Source organism: Buteo buteo, chromosome 15 (assembly GCF_964188355.1).
Source record: "Buteo buteo chromosome 15, bButBut1.hap1.1, whole genome shotgun sequence".
Lineage (NCBI taxonomy): Eukaryota > Metazoa > Chordata > Aves > Accipitriformes > Accipitridae > Buteo > Buteo buteo.
Window position 1 is genome coordinate 24,972,618 of NC_134185.1, and position 22,353 is coordinate 24,994,970.

A 22,353-nucleotide genomic window follows, 5' to 3' on the forward strand; every position below is an offset into this window, starting at 1 on the left:
GTTGTCTCCAGCCTGACTGGGTTTTCTAAAGTTGACAAAGATCTGCTTCATGCACAGGATTATAGCATAATTCAGGTTGGGAGAAACATCTAAATGCTGTGTAGTCCAGTGCCCTGGTCAAAGCAGCTTTGGTTAGATCAGTTGCTCAGGGCCTTGTCCGGTCAAGGTTTGAGTATCTCCGGAGATTGCATAGCCTATATGGGCAATATGTTCCAGTGTTCGAACACCCTCATAATGAAGACTGTTTTCCTTGTACGTAACATTCCCTGAGGCGGTCCTGTGCCCATTGCCCTTTTCATATCACCGCACCCTTCTGAATCTGGTTTCATCTTCTCTCTACCCACTCATTGGATACTTGACAAGTGCAACAAGATCTTCTCTTAGTTTTTTTCTCAAGGATTAATAAATCCTGTTCCCTTAGCCTGTCCTGATACATCATGTGGTTCAGCCCCTAGTCACCATGGTGCTCCTCAGCTGGATTTGTTCCAGTTTGTCAGTGTCTGTCTTGTAGTGGCATGCCCAAAACTGAGCACAATATTCTAGATGCAGCCTCAAAACTACTGAAATTGGCTACAGTCTGGCAGTCACAGCCCAAGATGCAACTGGCCTTCTTTACTACAAAGGCACACTGCACACTCTCAGATTCAACTAGTTGTCCACCAGGGCTTTTGTATCCTTTTCTGCAAAGCCACTTCCTAGCCAGCTCTCTCCCTGTCTGTAGCAGTGCATGGGGTTATTTCATCCCATTTGTGGGACACTGGATTTGTCTTATTTGAAGTCAATGAGGTTCCTGTCAGCTCATTCCCCAGCCTATTGAGATCTCTCAGAATAGCAGCCCTATGCTCCAGAGTATTGATTGCTCTCCCCAGTTTTGGTATTCATTTGCATATAGAGCTGAATGTCTTTGAACTGTACTTTTCCATGTTTTGGAAACATAGAAGAGAGAGAACTAAGCTCACTTAGGTCATGGCCACTGTGTACCTAGCTGTGCTTATTAGGTCTCTCTTCCAAGTCATGCTGCTTCCAGACTGAGTTAGTCTGGAATTATATAGCCATATTTGAGCCTGTTGTTCCTGAACTAATAAACATGGCTAGATCTAAGTTGGCTCAGTGCTGAGCACATTCAGATGTCTGTAGTGTTATGATACATGTAATTCATGCTGTGGTCAAACTTCACAGATAAGAGTTCTTCAAAAGTCAACTGTTTAGGTTATTGTGGAATTCCTTCCTGTAACTTCAAAACCTTTGTATTTATACCTTTTAAGGTACTACACAATAATGTTTTGATATATCAAGCTACTAGGATAGATTATTATTATCTTAAAAACAAAAACAAACAAACCAAAACAAACAAAAAACCCCACTAAACCTCAGTTCCTTATCTGGATTTCTCTCTTGCAGCCACAGAATAGCTTATTTCTATTAACAATTACGTCCATCTTGCACTTTATTTTAAAGAAGAAATCAAATTCCTAAGTGCTTCTAGAGTTCTAATATACTGGAGGGTGTGGGGGTTGGGTTTTTCTATATATTTTTTCTTTTTTTTCCCCCCATATAAAGCCATGCCACCTTAAAAAGATGAAAAATTCACAGCAGCTTTTCTTTGTAGATTTATTACTTTTTTTTTCCCCAGCAGATTTGTGACTGTAAAACTGGCAGCGTAGAACAATTAACTTGCTAATACTTAAGCCAGTTTTACTAACAGCAATTTCAGAAGGTTCAAGGAGGGATGGAAACAAACGTTGTTTTGGTGGTTGTGCTTTAGTTAAGCCTGCTGAGAGAGAATTGTTATAATACAGTAAAGATTCCTTAAAAAAAAAAAAACCACCAAACAGATGTTTACAAGAGCTAAACTGAAATAATTTCACATAGTTGGTTTAGTCATCAAATTTCAAGCACTTTGAAGCAATTAAATTAAATTTCAGTAAAATTGAAATAAAATTAAGCATCTAAATGCCTTCTCTCTAACTTCTTAAGCTAGTGAATCATGCTGGTTTTGTCTGTAGTTTTTAAATGGTTGGCTACCACTGTTGCCTTTTAAAATAGTAACATTGAATAATATTTTGAGTTTCTCAATGAGAAATGTAATAATTTTGTTTGTTTCCCTTTACTCCCCCAAATTATACAACCATATAGCACCACACCCCTTGATTTTGAGGTTCCCTGTGGCTATTTGTATTTTCTAAGAGAATTATTGTGCATTAATTAGTTCCTTCATTTTCTCTAGGTCAGCTGGCAAAAGTATGCATCGAAGTTCAACAGAAGAGGATTCATCTTCAGAGGAAGAAATGGAGTGGAGTGGTAACAATATGCTCCTAACTAATCTCTCTATACCTCAGTTAGATGGGACTGCAGATGAAAATGGTGGTAAGTAAATAGAAAAACAGCTTTGGAAGTTGAATTATCACCTGGGTCATAGTTCGTTTTCAGATCAATTTGCTACTTCTTAAAAGCGCTAACCATTTTCAATTCTTGTTTCAATTGGAAGGAAATGCTCTCAACTGATTGCAAAAAACAGGCTTTTAACATTGTCCTTGTAAGCCAACAATATTTTAATCTCAGTGCCCTCTATGAATTACCAGAATCTGCTTTTCCTATTGTATTAAAGATCCAAAAAAGGGCATTGTTTAGTTAGTTTTGTGGAAAAGATAGTTACCTTGTTGCAAGGGGTATTTTTCTGTTGTTATATTATGCAAATATGGTGTTAAAAATAATGATTCTGTAGGATCATTTATCTTGGTAGGATTTCATTGTAAATAGTAAATGTATTGTTGCGTAAATTTAGATGATTCTTTGCTTTGCAAGTATTTGCCATGCATGCTAAAATATAGTGAGCCTTTGAGCCTATGTTTGGTTCAGCAGATCGCATGTTCACATCTTGGGATTGCATGAGTTAAAACTATGCAGTGGCAAAGCTGATGCAGAAGAAACTGCCTTTCAAAATCTATAAAAAAATTAAATTAATCTGTAGAGCTATCTCTTGCCATCTCTTTATAACCTGCTGTCTTTGATCAAATAACCTTAGTTAATAAAATGCATACTTTGAGGTTAGGCAAACATATAAATATTATTATTTGATTCATTAAATTAATCTTATAAAATTCTGTTGAGCAAAACAATGTAAAGTGGGGAAAAATACGTATCTGCATCCAGGGTTTTCTCACTATTAGGGTCACTTTTCTTCTTGGTCTAATCAACAGTAGTTATTCTTTGTTCAGAAATGTTGTATTAGTCATACTTCATTGCCTTTAAAATTTGAAATTTGTGGTTAACATCACTTTGTACATAAGCTTCTTTCTTAATCCATAGTACAAACTGGTTAATGTAAAATCTTATTTGTGCTCATGCATGTACCTCACTATTACTGCATTTGCTCTTCAGGGCAGCAATGTAATCCTCTGCAAAATTTCTGTATTAGTTTGTGTCTCTTGAAGCTAATTGACAAAAATAACAAACATCATACATTAGTATATAAAATACATATGTCTCAGATATATCTATTAGCAATTCTTTATTAGAGAAAGTGAGCTATGTGATCTTGTAACATAGACAACCACAGCTATTCTTTTGTGTTCACTGTTTAAAGCATAGTTTGCTTTTTCCTTTGCTTTTATAGGTATAATGGTAGGGTTAATACGTGACTTGATGTACTACTAATATGATTTGGGTTTGCAAAATAGACAATTGTAATTTCCTTATTTGCAGTACTTTGTAATTTAATGAAAAAGGGGTGCTTCTGGCTAATGAGACTGTATCTTAAATCATTGTTTAAGTTTTAGAATATTTTAAGTATATGAAGTATCAGATGCAGAAGAAGAATATCAGTTTAGAATGAGTTTATTACTGTGAACTTTTACATCAACTTCTTATAATAGGAGATACAGTAAATTTAAAACAAATCTCAGTCTAGTTCCTCTAAATTAGAAAATGCTTGTCCACCCATGAATCTGTGTCCATAACATCTGACTGACTGACAAATATTTTTGCAATTTTTGTATCTGAATAGTAGGGTATCTTCCAAGTGTTCTTTGACACTTCACTAAACTCCCATTTTCTTGGTTTTCAGTTAATCTTCTTCATTCTTTGTGTGGACTCCTACCCTCAAAGAATCATAGGTAGCATCTCCCAGCTGTGTTTCATAGTTTAGGGACTCTGTGTCTGCATTAGAAAATGTTACTAGAAACAGACTGAGAATTCCTTTTATTTTTCTCACCCAGCAACAAATAAGTTGTGAAGCTGAAGGCAGCATGAATCTAAGATAATCCCCAAATTGGTTGAGATTTACAGTAAAGGCCCCAAGGATCCCCCATCTAGTACAACAGTGTGCAATGTGTGCTTCCAGGTCATACAGCATGTTTCATAACGCCTATCTCCCTTCAACATTTCACCTAAAGATGTGGACACATGAACAAATTGCTGTGTGCCAGGAGCTCTGTGGTAACTGCCTCTTTGCAGAGGAATAAACTTAAATTACTTGGTGTTCATTGCGGTTATGAGCAAACAGAGTTGCTGCAAACCAGTCCTTCATTTGTTACTTATCACCTGCCTGTCCATGCTTATCCTGCAGTAAGTGTGGTGAAAGTATCAGCAAAAGAGAGAGAAATTGTCCCAGGTATCATGTGATGAGTCTGCACAGGACAGTTACCACAGCACATGCAGATCTGTGTGAGAATGTTAATGCATGGGTATGAATAAATGATCTAACTAAATGGTGCGAGCCCCTTGCATAAACACCTGAATGGGTGGTGGATTGCTCTGCTATATGAAAGTGCAGCAAACTACCTATGCTTAGTGCACAGGACAGTTAATACAAAGCCCTTACCATGTTGTAAGATAGTACTTTAGCTTTCTGTGCAATGATTTTTCTATATGGGGAAAGTCATCTAAATAAGTTCTTTGTTTTTCAGAGCCAATGAGTATGCATACTTCTCAGGGACAAAGCAGAATACAAGCTTTTCTAGAAGTCAATGTTTGTATTTGGTTATCTGAAGGTGATTTTAGAATCAGTGTGGAATCTTTGGCAATTGTATGCAACCCTACCATTTAGGAGTAACTGACAGAACAGCTGAGACACAAATGTACTGATGACGTGATTTTGATAAAGCAACTTGTGCTCAGGGTCTGTAGTTGCCATGATCATAAATGCAGTGTGATTTAGAAGAGTTAGAAGAGTTTTGTTTCTTCTTTGGATGAGAGGGCTTTCAGGAAAATGTCATTAAAATGATTAATGTCTTAGGTTGTTTTTTTTGTTTTACAGGAAAACTAGAGTAAAATTGCTTGTCTTCCATTTCAGACAATCCTTTGAATAATGAAAGTTCTCGAACTCACTCCTCCGTCATTGCAACAAGCAAAATGTCTGTAAAGACCTCAATCTTTCACAAAGATGCTGCTACGCTAGAACCCCCATCTTCTGCTAAAATTACTTTTCAGTGTAAACACACAAGTGCCCTTTCTAACCATGTTTTGAATAATGAAGATTTAGTAGAAGACCTCTCACAACCAAACACAGAAACAAGACCTGAACTTTCAGTCCATTCTCTTACAAAAGAAAGCACTTACTCAGCAAAGTACCCAACTCCATTCAGCAACAGTACCCATGCAGAAAACTCTCACAAAGAGAGTAACAAGAAAGATACTCTCCCAGTTTCTTCATGTGAAAATAATATTTTTGAGTATGAGGATGATATTTCATCAGTGAGCAGACAGATACCTAGTAGGAAGTATACTAGCATCAGAAAGGCTGAAAAGGATGTCTCTTTTATGCATGTGGGCCGCCACATTGGTGACAGCATGTTGAATAAAAACTTATTTAACTTTTCCGATTTGAGCCACTCTAGCCACTCCAAAGGTAAAATGTCCTCTGAAGTAAATGAAAAATCCAGCACTGCAAGTATAAATAGTTTTTTTCCAGCAACAGTTACAGAAAATTGTGAATTGGTGTCTTGTTCAGGAGGCAGTCGAACTGTGGTACATTCACTTGAAAATGACACTGATGAAGGTGGCCTTAATAAGCTTAAAATTAGGTATGAAGAATTTCAGGAGCATAAGGCAGAAAAGCCAAGCCTCAGTCAACAAGCAGCACATTATATGTTCTTTCCTAGTGTTGTTCTTTCTAATTGTCTCAGTCGACCACAGAAGTTAGCTCCTGTGACATATAAATTACAGCAAGGCAACAAACAGTCCAGGTTGAAGCTGAATAAAAAGAAACATAGTTTTATCAATCATCAGGAGCCTGCAAGTGTACATGATGTTGCATCAGTGAAGGAAAGCTGCTATACACAAGGTAATGCTTGTAGTAACATTCCTGATAAGGATAGTGCTTTACCTAGTGACTTAGTTCAAGTTCCTCTTGAGGCTTTTGAAAACAAAATGCCTACAAGTACTGCTAATTATACTGACTGCCAGTTTGCAGATGGATCTCTTGAAACTGAGCAGTCATTTGGATTATGTGGGAATAAATATACACTCCGAACGAAACGGAAGGTAAATTATGAGACTGAAGACAGTGAATCAAGCTTTGTCGCACACAACTCAAAAATTAATCTACCTCAACCGATGGAAAGTGTTGAAAGTTTGGATGGGTCTCAGAAGTCTCGAAAGCGTAGAAAACTTTCTAAAAAATTGCCACCTGTTATTATTAAATATATTATCATCAATAGATTTAGAGGGAGAAAAAATATGCTTGTTAAACTAGGGAAAGTAGATTCTAGTGAGGAAAGAGTAGTACTCACAGAGGAAAAGATGAACTTATATAAAAAGCTTGCACCTTTAAAGGACTTTTGGCCAAAAGTTCCTGACTCTCCTGCAACCAAATATCCTATTTATCCACTAACACCAAAGAAAAGTCACAAAAGGAAAGCAAAACATAAGTCAACCAAGAAAAAAGCTGGAAAACCACAAAAAACAGGTAGTAAAAACATTAAAAGAACTTTATCTTTCAGAAAAAGGACTCATACAATTCTTTCTCCTCCTTCGCCATCCTACAATGCTGAAGCTGAAGACTGTGACTATAACTATAGTGATGTTATGTCTAAGTTAGGTTTTCTTTCTGAGAGAAGCACAAGCCCAGTAAACACCTCTCCACCTCGCTGCTGGTCTCCCACTGATCCAAAAGCAGAAGAAATTTTGACCAACCTGGACAGAGAAGCTTTATTTAGTAGGGGGCCCAATATGTACAACAGCAAGACTGTTAATTCTAGTGTAGGAAAAAATAGTCGAGCAAAAACTCAGGTTAAGAAATGTAAAAAGAAATTTGCTAGCCCCACTGTATCTACCAAGAAAAAGAAAAAGATTAATCAGGCTGATAAAACAGGAGATGATGGAAAGAAGAAACCTAGAACAAAACAAAGACAAAAAACAGCTGAAAAAGTGTCTTCAAGAAAGCGTGTTGTATTTAAAGATGAAAAAGGAAATACTCGCTCTACTGCAGAAGTAAAGTTTGTGCTGAAACGTCAAGATCTGCCTGAGATTTCGTACAACTCTGTCAACTCGCAGGCACTTCATAACCGGAAAGACAGTCCTCTTCCTGGCTATTCAGCAGGATATCTACCATCAGCACAGCTCCCTTCAGCAGCTGATGCACAAGGTAATTCATCAGGCTGTTTTCATTCATTGATGGAAGTTGATAAGCCTGTAGATGCACAGTGTTTACCTGCTCCACGAGAAGACCCTCATTCATCTTTTGTATCTACTCCTGTGGCATCTGGAAGGGAAGTACCAAAAGTGAGCTCTCAAAGGCCCAGGACTCAAAGTGCTATATTTAGAATAAAGGATTCTGCTCTCATTCAAAACATATTTGATCCATCTAATCACTCAACTCAGGTAACACAAAATGTGCGCATCTCTAAAGATAAGACTTCTGCAAAAGTAGAAGAGATAAAAAATTTGCAAAACAGATACTTACCACCAGCAGGGAAAATAAATGAAGCTCGTGAATCTTTGGACACAGCAAAGATGGATCAGTTACATGCCACTAACTATTTGCATTGTAAAGACAATATTCAACAGCAGATTTTTTGTTTACCAGAGGCATCCAAGCATTCTGATCCTTGTTCTTCTATTCTTAAGTCATCTGAGGAAAGCCCTGGGCCACTTCAGTTGCCTAAGAACTGTTTTGTAACATCTTTGAAGAGTCCAGTGAAACAGTTAAATTGGGATCAAAATCAGAGAGGATTTATTTTGGATATGTCACATTTTAAACCTGAAACAGTAAAACAAAGGTCTCTGTCAGAAACAACTGTGCAACCAAAACCCATCTCCCAGTATAAAAACAGGACTATAGTGGCCCCATCAGCGTTCAGTGAAGGACAGTCTGGCCTAGCTGTTTTGAAAGAGCTGCTCCAGAAGAGACAGCAGAAAGCTCAGAATGCAAATGTTACACAGGAACCATTACCAGCTAAACCACAGCTGAGCAGGACTATACCATGCCCTCTTGAGCAGAATAAAGCAATCAAAAGGTCACGATCAATCACATCACCAAGAAAATCTCGTGCTCCCAGGAATACAAAACCTAAAGAAAAAACACCAAAACTTTCAAAAATGGAGTCTTTAAGCCAGCAGATCACTAGTCGCATTGATCACTCTGTATCAGATGACAGCCCCATTTTTTTTTCAGACCCTGGTTTTGAAAGCTGCTACTCGCTTGAAGACAGCTTGTCTCCAGACCACAATTACAACTTTGATATTAATACTATAGGGCAAACTGGATTTTGCAGTTTTTATTCTGCGAGCCAGTTTGTCCCAGCAGATCAAAATTTGCCCCAGAAATTCTTGAGTGATGCAGTTCAAGATCTTGGTTCTGGACAGACAACAGAAAATGACTTTCTGTGTCATAATGACCAAAAATCAGAGGAAGAAAAGCAGCATTCTTCAAGCACAAGTAAATGGATACGGTCTGGTTCCCTGAGCCCCGAGCTTTTTGAGAAAACTTCACTGGATAATAATGAGAACCACTGCCATAGCCAATGGAGGAAAAATGTTCATCCTTCAACTTCTAGATCTAGTTCTATTGATACCTCTTGTACGCAAGAGACTGAGGTCTGTTTAAATGAAAAATTCAAATTGAATAGAAATACAGTAAATAAAGAGAGATTTCTTAACCTTCCTCAGCCAACCAGCTCAGACTGGATTCAAAGCCACATTAGAAAAGAAACCACTTTTGAACCCTGTCAACCACTTGATTCAGTTAATACCTCTTTTACATCCATACTGTCTTCTCCTGATGGTGAACTTATAGATGCAGCTTCTGAGGATTTAGAACTATATGTTTCGAGAAACAATGAGGCATTAACTCCAACTCCAGATAGTTCACCAAGATCAACCAGTTCCCCCTCACAATCAAAGAATGGAAGTTTTACACCTCGTACTGCTCACATTCTTAAGCCTCTCATGTCACCACCCAGTCGTGAAGAAATCATGGCAACTTTGCTGGATCATGATCTTGCAGAAACAATTTATCAGGAACCATTTTGCAGCAATCCTTCAGATGCTCCAGAAAAGCCAAGGTACTATGTTAAATGCATTTCTGTCTACATATGCCTGTGATTATATTAAATTTATTCCTGTAAACAATTTTATGCTGTTATGTGGCACAGATGCATGAAAGATCCCATCTGATATACATACATCTGAAGTTGAAAATTGCTGTACTTCCTGTGCAAATACCTGTTTTCGTTCATGACGCTTATTTTTTTTATTGCTTGATATTGTAGTAAGTGTGAATGTGCTTGCTTGGTTTGTGAAAGAAAGATACTGCCCACAGGTATTGCATAGTGAGAAAGCTAGTTAGCAGGACTCTGCTTGTATATCATCTTGAGGACTGCCTGCAATGCAGTTTAGAGCAAAACAATAATTCAAACTATTTTCTTCACAGGGAGATTGGAGGACGGCTTCTCACGGTGGAAACTAGACTTCCAAATGACCTGCTTGAGTTTGAGGGGGACTTCTCATTAGAAGGTCTACGCCTCTGGAAGACTGCATTTTCAGCAATGACAGAAAGTCCTAGACCAGGGTCTCCTCCTTGTTACGGTCACTCTACTGTTAGTAAAAGAGAAAGTAATAGCCATAAAACTAGTGAAGACAAAAAAATAGTCATAATGCCATGCAAGTGTGCTCCAAGCCAACAGCAAGTTCAGATATGGCTTCATGCCAAAGAAGAGTATGAACATTTCAAGAAATTGCCTAAGAATCATCCTGCTGAGCTGGCAAAGACAGCTGAGAATTTCAGCTCTGCAGTATTGTCTGAAGAGAAATCTATAGAAGTACCAAAAGCAGCTAAAGATTTAAATTTATCTAGCCTGGAAGATGAAAGACCTATTGTGCCTACAAAGAATTCTCCTGTTTCTGTGGCAGAAACTACAAAAACACAAACCAAGGAAACCTGTGATAAGTCTATAAGCACTATAGGAACTTCTATAAATACTAAAAATGATATAGACTCTAATAAAACTCCATCTGAAAGCAAGACACTTACTACTTCAACACTAGAACATGATAAGGAGGAGGAGGAGGAAGACTATTACGTCAGCTACAGTTCACCAGATTCTCCAGTACTTCCTCCTTGGCAGCAAGTAGCATCTCCAGATCCCAAGCAGTCTCATTTAGAAGACACAGATTGGAAAAGTCAGGATATTATTTTGTCTTCTGTGGAAGGAAATGATGTAGTACCTGTTGGAAGTGCACAAAACTCTCCATCCACCCAAGAGGACGTTAGGACATCCTTTGACACATCTCCATTTCCAGTTAATGAAGATCCTGGAAATTCCGAACCTGTTTGCCTACATAGTACACCCATTGTGCAGAGAAAAAATCAAGATGGTATACCTGAAGTTCTTGGTTTTACTCCTTTATCCACAGGTAAATCCATTAAGTGATTCTAATGATGCACAAAAAAAATTTCTGAATATATTATATTTCTTTTGACGTAATGAGAAAATACTTACATGTCCATAAAAATATATTTTAAACTAGTTTTAGAAAGGAAAAGACCTGTGCATTATTGTTAAAATAACTATTGAATTATGAAAAAAGTCTAGAAGCAGAACACCCTTTTGCTTCCTGATGGTCTCTAGTATCTGAACTCTGAAGTGCTGGTTAAAGACTTAAAAGTATAGCTTATTTTGGGGATTTTGAAATCTTGTTGGTTATATTGCTTGTATTTTTCAGAACATGATCTCAATGTAGAGTGTGAATAACATTGTAATGTTCAAGTTAATAATCACGTGAGGTTTGGTAAATTACTGTCCTTGTACTATATGTTCCTGTACGTCCATAAATACCAAATTGTAATAGTTGCTTTGGATTGGATAGAGAATAAAGTTACTTTTGTTTATATTTGTTTATAATGTTAACTAAATGCCTCTGGTTGTTTCTAGCATGTTATTTAATGTCTAGACAATATTATTGAGGCTAAGCAGTTTTGCACTCATGTATGTTTACAGAACCAAAAGCCCAAAAACTGAGCCACAAGAGGGGAAATAATACTGATGGTCTTCGAAGAGTACTTCTAACCACACAAATGAAGGTAAATTAAGATTTTTATGTACAGGTGTATTTTTATTATGCCACACATACACTTTTCCATTCTCGTTCTTCTGTGTTGTGTTTTTTCTTTTGCTGTTAAGATCTTGAAAATACATTTAAAATGGTAGGGTGCAATTGCTGTAGAATCAGTGTACACTCAAAGTTAGGATGAAGAAATCAATTTAATTTGCAGGCGGGGGGTGGAAGTGGGGGGAAGTTGGCTACTGAGAGTATGTTCTGTGTTTTAGGGTTGTGAGACGCTAGTGAAACACTGAAGAGACACCGTGTAAGGATGTTGTTTTGCTCTTTTAGTTACAACGTTCTTTTTAAGTTGTATTATGATTTCCCTTTTATATTTTTGTGTGTGTATATGTACACACACAGAGGTGTGTATATTTATGTGTCTGTGTGTGTATTAATTTTCAGACAATGTTGTAAGCATTTTCTGAAAACAACATTGGCAGTGAATAGCACTGGTATGTTGACGGAGTAGAACGGGAAGGGATTGCATACAGTGATCAGACTCACATGTTTTCCCTAAACAGTGTTTCTGCTCCCCATGTTGGAAAAAGAACAGTGGGCTAGGTGCATTACCAGAATGACCCAATAGTCTTTTCTTGTGTTCTCAACATACTGGTATTCACCCAGTTCAGGTGGGTACTTAAGTGTACCCTTAATTCAGTGCCTTAAAAAGTGGTGACTGAAACAGAGGGGTTTTATGAGTTGTTGCTCAAGAGAGAATAGAGATTTGCTGGTTCTCCTGTCCGCAGGCTTTTAAGAAAGCCAGTATGTGTGGGGTTTTGTGTTTGTTGGTTGGTTGGGTTTTTTGGGTTTGGTTTTTTTTTTTCAAGTATTTCAAACTGCCTCCTGCTTTACTATGAGGTTTCATTAAAATCATTCCTAAAAAGCAGAAAGATACAACTGTTGCTTCCCTGTTGAAAAATGACATGAGAAGATAGTGAAAGCCTTTTTATTTTAGTAATTATAGTGTAGTATTTGCATTTTCATTGATAAATTTGTATTTAATATTGCATATGAATTTAGCAACCTGTAATTTTTTCAATATTATACTGTGCTTTTTTTTTTTCTCCCCTGCCTCCCAACAAGAATCAGTTTGCTGCCCTTGGCGTTCCAAAGAAAGAGACTTCTGAGATTGAAGGACCATCTTTAAATAACACTTATGGGTTTAAAGTCAGTGTGGAAAACCTGCAGGAAGCAAAATCTTTACATGAGGTAACTTCAATGTTATTTTATAAAATGATAGTTTATCAGACCAGTTTTATAATGGCAGAATTTAAAAATCTTTTCCTCCTTGGTCCCTGCCTGACTTAAAACTAATCAGTGTGTGATGTCTGCAGCTTTAAAGTAGTTGCTCTGCTAGTTTCAGCTTGTTCTCCAAGTGCCTTTATTTAATAGTATTGAACTAAATTTCACAGTGTTTTTCTTGAGAAGGTGGTAAACCTTTCTTTAAAAAAATAAAAATGAGGCAAAGATCAGAAGGAAGAAAAGTTTTGTATAAAAACATTACTGGAAAAACTAGTTGACCATGACTTTCATGGATCATTTCCTTAAGAAACAAGGCATCTGGCATCATTCAGTCAGGCCCTCCCAGTATCTCTGCATGTTACCTTCTCAACCTGTGTAGCCAATTCCTACCACACTTAACAAAATGGTACACGTCTCAAAGGTGTCTTTACATATTACATGTAGATCAGTGGTTGCTCTGGGAAGAGAGATCAAAATTGGTGCTGGAGAAAGGGATGCAATGTGAATGCAGTACTGCTGTGTTTGGTTGCTAACTGGCCAGCCAGCATGTATGTGCTCCCAGACAGTCACCACATCCATGGCTTGGAATTAGCTGTTGACCAATTTACAGATGAGATGGGGAGATAGTCGTTTTATGCGCTGAGTAGGTGACATAGGAGAAGCCACAAGAAACTGATGATTTTGCAGGAAATGGAGATAGAGCTTGATAGTAAAATTTCATTTCAGTGATGGCTGTAGTGATTCAGGATGCAAATCTAGAGGAAATCAGGCTGCCCTCAGGGCAACTTACATAATCATAAATATCTGTAACTTTTCCCTTGTAATCCCTCCAACTTGCCCATTAGTCCACATTATCAACTGTATTATGCAAGATGACAGCAACAACATAGTGTTGAAACAGTATTAAATACTACAGTATTTATTATAGTCAAAACTGTACAATATATAGGGATTCGCATTTTATTAATGCAAACCATTCTGCAAAAAGCTGTAGCAACATGATGCGGAAGTTCATTAACGCAAGTGAAGGGAAAGTCAGGTACTCTCCATATCTTCCTGTAAGTGACTTAGTCTTCATGCTTGTTTGCACGTCTTGGGTGAAGGAGGGAAAGGAAAATAAAGACCAACAGAGATTCTTTGTTCTTGATCAGTCTGGAAACTTAATTCAGCTCAATATGCAAAGCTGTTTGAAAACATTACAGGAATTTACAATTGTTGAAGTTGAACATTTCTGTTTGTTTGTATTTTCTGCTTTTGGTAGAAGATAGTATTCGGAAGCAAATATTGAATTTTAATAATTGAGTATTAAAAATGTATTAAGTGATTAATCTTTTTTTTTTTTTAGGATAATGCTTTTTGCAAAAAAATGAGATCCAGAGATGCATGTTTAATCACTTCTATTAATTTTCAGGTGTGACCTCTTAGTTACAACATAATATGACCATAGAAATATCTGCAATGCACTAATTTGCACTAATAATTTTCTCTTAAATTTTTTAATAGAGCTCCAAAACGTACTAATTTATTGTATTTATTTGTTGGTAGGTCCAACACCTTACCCTCATCAGTATGGAGTTACATGCTCGAACCAGACGAGATTTGGAACCAGACCCAGAGTTTGATCCGATCTGTGCTTTATTCTATTGCATCTCATCAGACACAACTCTGCCAAATACCGATAAAAACGAAATCACTGGTGCTATAGTGATTGATAGAGACAGGACACTCTCAAGCCAAGGTTCCTATTTCTTTTTTCTTAACATATTTTACAAAAATGCTTATTTTGTAGTAATCAAACAGTAGCAAGCAAAATATAATCGAGTATCTATATTACTATTTAGCTCATTTAATTTTGTCTTGTTGACTGTTGGATGAATGGCCATATTAAACATGGAGAGAGTTTTCCTGCTTATATCTTCCAAAGAACTATTGCATGGGCTGTAAACCACAAATAACATAGACACATGCAAAATATCTGTGTTTGCATACTTGTGGACAAGCTCCTGCAGTGTTCTAAAAGTATAAAGAGGAAAACCTGCCTTTAGTTTCCTACTCAAGTTGCTGGATAGCTACAAATAGAAAATGTTAAAAGCAAGACAGTATGTTTTATATTTTACTTAAGGGTTATTTTTGTGGTTTTATCTGATCCTTTTAGGATCTAAACAGGGGCCCTTATTCTATTGTACCTTTTTGGCTTTGTTTAGACCAGTGATACTCAACCTGTGGCTCTAGAGCCGGATGTGGCTCTTCATGGCCCTACAGGCGGCTCTCGCAATGTAGGCGTCTGATCGGCGCTCCACTCTATCAGGCAGCGCGGGGAGCACTGAGCAAATGGACCAGCAGTGTGGGAGTCGCTGAAGTTCCCCCTCCCATAGGGGGAAAGAAAAGGAGCTGCTGGGATCCCCCCACAGGTAAGAGTAGAGATCACCTCCCACCCAGCAGCCGTGGGGCAGAATGGGGAAAAACTCGCCCTTTTGCCCCTTCCACCCCTCCACCCCACTCCTTCCTAGCAGCCAAAAGGGGTTGAAGACAGAACGCTGCTGGGAGAGAGGATTCTGATGTGTCATGTCGTGATGTATCAATATGTGATGATGTTGAGGCAGCATCATCACACATTGAAGTGTCATGATGGAGCAAAAAAATCACACTGTGGATACTTGATTTTTATGGTGCTCTACAACTCCATTTAATAAAGAAGTGGCTCTCCAGCTGTTAAAGGTTGAGTACCACTGGTTTAGGCTAGTAAAAATACAAAAACAAAACAAAACGAACAAAAAAAGTCCTCTTTCTTTCAGGGTTTCTTTGGCATTGTGAATGTGTATTAAACCACAAAATACTGTCTAAAATTTAAGTGTGGACAAAAACCTACCAAAAATAAATTTAGCTTTAAGGCAACAGCTCCTTCTTTTACCAGTTTATTTTTCAAAGTATTGTAGATATTATATCATGTTAAGCTAAGTTCTTATTATTGTCAGTGAAGTTTATTCTGGTATTATATGCTTGTTACTATCTTTAAAAAAATTATCTCCATTACCTTACTAACTGAGACTTTCCACAGTATAGCCACTATGGCTCCCTAGGTATATGCCACTGATAAATTACCAAGAAAAAGCTCTCTGTAAAGAAGTCCAATAATATTTTGAAAAAACAAAAGTTCTGATCTATTTTTGTTAGTGAAATAAAATGATGTGTTTAAATGTTATTGTGACATTCCTTGCTTTAATTGGTGTGTGCTGTCAATATTTTCTTGGTTAGAACTTTTTGAGTTCCCTGTGGAGTGACTTGACATTGAGACACACCTTTTTTTTCCCTTTTTGTATTATTGCTTTGTAAGTTATGGTAATAATTTTAACATTTATTTCTGAAAGCGCACTTTTTTTTAATTCTCAAGAATGTGTCAAAGTAGAATGCCTTTTAAAAACTCCAGATTGTTGCCTTAATCAGAGATGCTACTATCTGCTGTATAGAGAAAATAAAAAGACAGAGTGTGTGTTGCATATTATTCATTTAAAGAGGTTTTTTTATATGGAAGGCAAATGCTAAGTTCCTGCATGCATATGAATTTAGCTATTATTCACACATTATCAATGTAGACACTCTTAATGCGCACTAAGTGAGCAGTTGCTCATGTTTTTCCATTTCTATTAGTAACTAAGCAGTGTTTTTTAAGAAGCGTACTGAAAAAAGAGCTATACTATGTTATGTAACATTTTCATTCTTCAAAGCATTTTGCACTACTCTAAGCTAGCAATTAAAATTGATATTTTGCATGAAAACACTGTGTGAGCTGTCATATGGTCCTTTTAATATTTCTTATTCAAAAATAATTTTCTAATAGCTAGACTCTTGTACATGTAAAATGGTGAAATTTCTCTTGAATCAAATTTATTTATATCTGACAATTTGTGCTAGATTACTACTATGGTAGAATTTTACAAAGTGAAAAGAACAGACTTTTCCACCCAAGAGGAATAAAATAAGTCCATGGAGTTAATTATGATAATAATTAGTGTTAAAGATAAAAGGTTGTGTTCCATACTTCTTTTCAGTTGTATGTTTTATTCTAAAGCAATATTGTTGACTGAAGTCATGGAATTCCTTCTAAATTGTAATGATTTTTTTACTTTATTTTCTAGGGAGCAGAGACCAAGCCCCCTTGCTTACAAGATCTGGAGTTACAGGACTAGAAGTCAGTTACGCTACTGATGAAAGAACTCTTTTCCAGGAAGTAGTGAATATTGTAAAAAGGTAGCATATCTGTACGTTCTGCTTTTATTTTTCAGGCTTGGTACAGCAGTTTTAGTTTCTTCAACCCTTGCCAGTCTCTCAAATACTGATTTTTGTTGTTGTTTCCCTCAAAGGCTTATTTCTAGAGTGGACAAGCATGGTGGTCTTTCAAATAAAAATACTTTTTGCTTTTCTTTTTCTCTGACAGCAAGAACATTCAGATCCTCTTAAGCAGCTGAGTTACAGTCTTGAAAATAATCAGCCATATAAGTAATCTTCTTTAATGTACAACCTTTCCTGTTAATCCCAAAATTCATTACACATCTCTGAAACTCTCAGAATAGATATTAACAGTGCTGAGAGCTATAGAAAACGCCTCAGATGGGAAGAATTCTTCTAGGGACTTTGAGGCAAGACAGAAAAAAACCTACATGGTACTGAAACTGCTATGGACAGATTAAAATAACCAGTAGTTGAAAAATCAGTTTCCTTCATTAGTTTTGTCTTCTCTGAATGGAAATCCCTTGCTCCATCAGACTTGGAAAACTGCTGGTTTTCCCCATCTCCACCAAGGCTGGGAAGTCTGTTTGGTAGCCTTCTCGGCTGGTGAGTGGGTGGAACCACAGACGTCTCTCCAGGTCCTACTGTCAGAGGTGCAAAGCTGTAAAATTGCAAGGAAAAATAAACAGATTTAAACTATGAGTCACCCTGCTGGAATAGAGGCACAAGAGAAAAATGTGTACTAGGCAGAGTACATTTGCAATTCTTTCTCTCTCCAACCAGAAAACCTCTGATGAGAAAGACATTGACCAACCCCATGAAGCCAGAATACAAAAAGAGTTGCTGAATGCAACCAACACAGGGTGGGTCCTGACAGAGCAGCAGATCCCTGTTCAGAGAAGACAAAATTCAGGTAAGGAACATAATTTTATTTTTCTCTTTCTTGGAAATCTAGTGCTCCATCAAACTTAGGAAGATTACTGAGAATGAGAAGCTGCCAATAAATGAAGAAATCTCCACCATCTGTGTGGAAGTTTAAAAAGTGACAGTACATAAAGAGTATGGGAGAGAGAACTCGGCAGTTAGAATACATATTTATCACTGAAGAACAGAAGAAGTCTACATCCGTACATGTTGAAGGCATTACAGAATGAAAAAAAGCATGCAATTTTTGTAGTACTTCAAGATGGAATGTACCAATCACCAGGTTGCTGACTGAGAAATCTCTTAAGAAGAGATCTTCTCTTTTAACACTGTGCTAGCATGCCTTTTCGGTGCAACAACTTTATCTTCAAAGATTGAGTTAGTTAACTTGTGTTCCTAGAAGATAAAAGATTTGATCTATTAGTGGAGAGGCAGACTGCTGTCATCATCTTAGTCTACTTCCCTCCCCGCTCTATGCAATATTGCCTAAGGAATCAGACTTCTGCTGAACTCTCAACAAATGTGTTTTTAAAACTTGGACTGCATCTGGATGGCTGCTCTTTTCTCCCTTTATTTTCTGTAACCTAGGCAAAAGAGAATAAGAAATTTTGCTGGAGTAAATGTTTTGTATTTCTTAAGCACAAAACAAGTGTCTAGGCCCAGAGTAGCTTTAACTGAAGGAAAAAGTATGGTAAAACTACTTGATTAAAAAGTAGTGGACTGCAAAAATCTTCCTCAATAGGAAATGAACAAGCAACCAGCTTTAATGAAAACTTTCAGCATCAGGAATTATTTTTTTAAACAATCTTCTGTTGCTGTTTTTAGTGTTATTTTTTCCAGCACAAGCTAGGTACTCAAATTGTTCTGGTAGGTGCACTTAATAGTAAGTCTCATAGGTTAGAGAAAGAAAACAATCAGGACATGTTTAAGAAGCATTACCACTTGGGGTTCACGGAGCAAAACTCAAAATCACCTTAATTTATCAGCAGAGAGCCATATCAGTATCTTATATACTGATGTATGCATCAAGCTAGAGGATAGTAGGTTCTTGTGACCAGATAGCATTCCCAGCGTGACTGCAGCTTGCTTTTGGTTCATGTTCTTGGCCTCTTTGGCTGTTGGAGGGAAGGGTGGAAGAGTGACATTCCAGATTCCTGGTACAATGAACGACAGAATATCTACTCAACTGATAGATTGAATTGTCAATACTAGGAACAAACTTTATCAACTTGCTGGTGCACTGAACAGAGGGTACCTCAGCTGAGGGAGGAATTGTCTTGTGCAGTCCAACTGAAGAATTCTTGTTCCCGTTTCTAGTCATTCTCTTAGTAGTTGGCCTAATTCTTGCTCTTATTTCATATGTGTGAAATTGTGGAACATAGTCATTTGTTTCAAGTTCAAGCCTTCTGTTTAGGCCTTTTGTTTCTATTCCATTCTGGTTATTGAAAATAAGAAATGGTTGATTCTGTCACTTCTTGTCAATAGATATAAACTCCGGAAGAGCACAGTAGAGAATTCTTGACCACTGTCCTAGCACACAGATGAGGGAAAGGTGATTTCTGGGAGATGTATCACTTCCTGCAATACTCTTAGTTCACTATCAGTCTCTTCTTCTATCAGAGATCCGCAAGCATTTTGTATTTGAACAAATGACCCAGAATATCTACGCAAATAGTCTTTATAACATGCTGGCTGATACTGAGGGACACAGATGCTGAAGCAGAGTAATAAATTAGTGAGGTTTTAATGCTTGCTGGTGTTTTATTCTTGGGCTGCACCACTAGCCTTTTGTCACTGAATAGCGTTTCCCAAATCTAACTTTTTATAGCAGAGCTAAAGTTCCTCTGTTACATGTTCACTGAAGATGAGTATTGCTCCAGAAAGCTCACTGGAATTGATGAGCTGAAGCTGGATTCAGTTTTACCTTCACTGTGAAGTTGTTCAGCGTGTGCTAGATCTGAATGACCACAGTAAGATTAACGTGTGTTTCCACCTAGACATCCGTTAATACCAGGTTAAATGTTCTTCTGTGAAATTAGTAGATGTTGTCTCTGATTAACTCAGGGTAGTTGGCAAATGAAAATAAGTCAACTTGAGGTCTGTAGACCAGAAGAAGACCTGATTGTTTCTCTGGAATTGTGATCTATGATTTTGCCTATGCTGAAAACTAGCAGATTTGCCCAAATATTGAGGGGAATAGGCACCTTTATTTCTGGGAAATTATTACTGAGTGTGATTCAGCTGTGAAATGGGAGTACTTACGAGTGTGAGTACCAAAGTCTATGTAGAGACAGCTAGAAGAAAGCACATCGTTGTAAGGGGAATTTGAGAATTCTCTTTAATTCTACAAGGTATTGAAATACTGACTTGCTTGAGGGTTGAGAGGCAGGAAACAGTTTGAAAGGAAGAGCCATAGACATGAGATTGGAGAAGGCAGGGAAGAATAAACAACATGGATTTGCAACAAAGAAAAGCATAATTAAAGTGGTTCTTGGTACCCTGACAACCATCATAGAGTTTGAGAGGAAGCTTCACCTACATAGGTCCAGTTTTCCCTTCTTTGGTAAGCTGTCCTCTGGCTCTAAACAAAAAAATAGGACTTCAGCTCAAAACTGGCATAAAGCAGCTGAGAAACAACCTCCTTCCCATCCTGTGCAGCCAGTGTGGATGATCTTGCAAGCACAGAGAGCCAAGTTGTAGGCTCTTTAGAGTTGTCATAGGGGTAATAATTTTTTATTTTTTTTCTTGAAACGAAGCCTGTACCTATATTGCTGTCCTAAAGGATTCTGTCACGGTGCCTGAACAGCCTTCTTGAATAGACATTCTCTTTATCGTAAGGTGTCAGCTGCAATGAGTTGGGAGAAAAATTGGAAGATACTGTCTGCTTGAAAAAGTAAAACAGAACCACCTCTCTGTCTGAACCTAAAGGCAGCAAAAAGAATAAACACATTCACATAGTTCCATAAACCAGTCAGTACAAAACACAAGAAAGCTGGCTGTTTAAGGAGGAGGAGGAGGAAGGGAACGCTACAAGAATATTTGTCTTGGAGATTTAAAAAACACTGGAAAACTAGAGATGTCCAAGCCTGATGGAGCAGTGGATTCCCATGAAAGAGAAATTAAATGTCTGGGCCTCTCCTACACTTTTAAGGCAAATTGTGCCACTCTTCTGTAAATGCAGATACCAGATAGCAGAAAAGGGCTGGTCCTGCCGGCATGAGAGGAGGAAAATTTGGGGAATTCATGTGTGAATGCACAGTCCCCATCTCTGTGACACACAGAGGATGTGGAAACAGGACAGGCTTGAAAAAAAGTAGTAGATTCACTGCTACTTGAGACTCAGCTGCCACACACAGCTCTTTGTCCCAATGGAAGTAGTTTCTGATAAAAGTACAAAAACAGAGTATATAAAGTTGCAAGATTTTTCTTAAAGATTTGGGGGATAAAACATTTGTAAATTAAGTAGTTGTTAATACTTAACATTTAAATATTTTGTATAATGTTTTTCTTGTAAAGTATGATGCTAATCAATTTTTTGTATTGGATACAATGCATTATATTTGTTCTTCTGCAAATGCTCTAGCAACATTTTCTTTTTAAAATCGAGATGTGTTAATCTAACATTCTTTTCCCAGGCTAGTATCATCTTCTGTGGCATTTTCCTGTAGAAATCTCTACTTAATGTCCTGTATCAACTTTATAGATTTTTATTGTCCAAAGCAAACTGGCAAAATGTTTTCAGATATTTCAGTTATGTATTTGAGTCACCAAGTGTTCTGCTGCCATGCACAATTACTGCTTTTGTCTGTATTGTGGGTCTGGCCTAAATTTTTTTCCCCCTTTTTCTCTTAATTTTAGCTGGAAGAAAATTAGCAGTGAGGAAAACCAGACACATAATAGAAGGGAAGGCATAACTGGGGGCTTCAGTGTTCATTCACGAAATTATCAAATGAGAAAGAGGAAAAGATGGCATAACAGCCCATATGACTTAGCTAGAAAGGAAAATAATCGCATTTCTTCTCTCTGCAGCATGTATGAGTTGAATGCTAATGCTGTCATCTTTAAATCCTGCCAGTATAAATGCTGCTTTTCATCTTTGCAGAGAGACTGGCAACAGCATGCAAAGCAGTATCAGTGCCCATCCTTTTAACAAAAGAGCACTATGTTGGCAGGCACACCTCTTATTCCTGTTGTGTTAGTCCTAGCCAGCAGCTTTCAAATATCAGTATTACAACTTACTAGTTTCTTGCAGGTGTAAAAGCTGGTCTCATTACAATTTCTTTTAATAAAACAGCTTAAACTGATGATGAAGACCAGCTGGATAGTATACTGTAAAAATTGTGAGAAGGGAGGATGAAAAATATAAAACTTGTCCTCTCCTTAGCTCACAGCCTGTCGTCTTTGTCGTACCACGTG

At 37.4% G+C, this 22,353-nt stretch overlaps 1 protein-coding gene across 3 annotated transcripts in view; it reads left to right on the top strand.

Moving 5' to 3' along the window:
- The window catches only part of REV3L (REV3 like, DNA directed polymerase zeta catalytic subunit), a 127,042-nt gene that overhangs the window by 76,201 nt on the left and 28,488 nt on the right, over positions 1–22,353 (top strand). For all 3 annotated transcript variants that reach the window (XM_075046782.1, XM_075046783.1, XM_075046784.1), the window contains 7 exons: positions 2,228–2,367; positions 5,294–9,503; positions 9,872–10,854; positions 11,439–11,521; positions 12,628–12,753; positions 14,332–14,524; positions 16,923–17,034. In XM_075046782.1, coding sequence (XP_074902883.1) covers positions 2,228–2,367; positions 5,294–9,503; positions 9,872–10,854; positions 11,439–11,521; positions 12,628–12,753; positions 14,332–14,524; positions 16,923–17,034 — 5,847 coding nt within the window. The remainder of the gene's footprint in view (positions 1–2,227; positions 2,368–5,293; positions 9,504–9,871; positions 10,855–11,438; positions 11,522–12,627; positions 12,754–14,331; positions 14,525–16,922; positions 17,035–22,353) is intronic.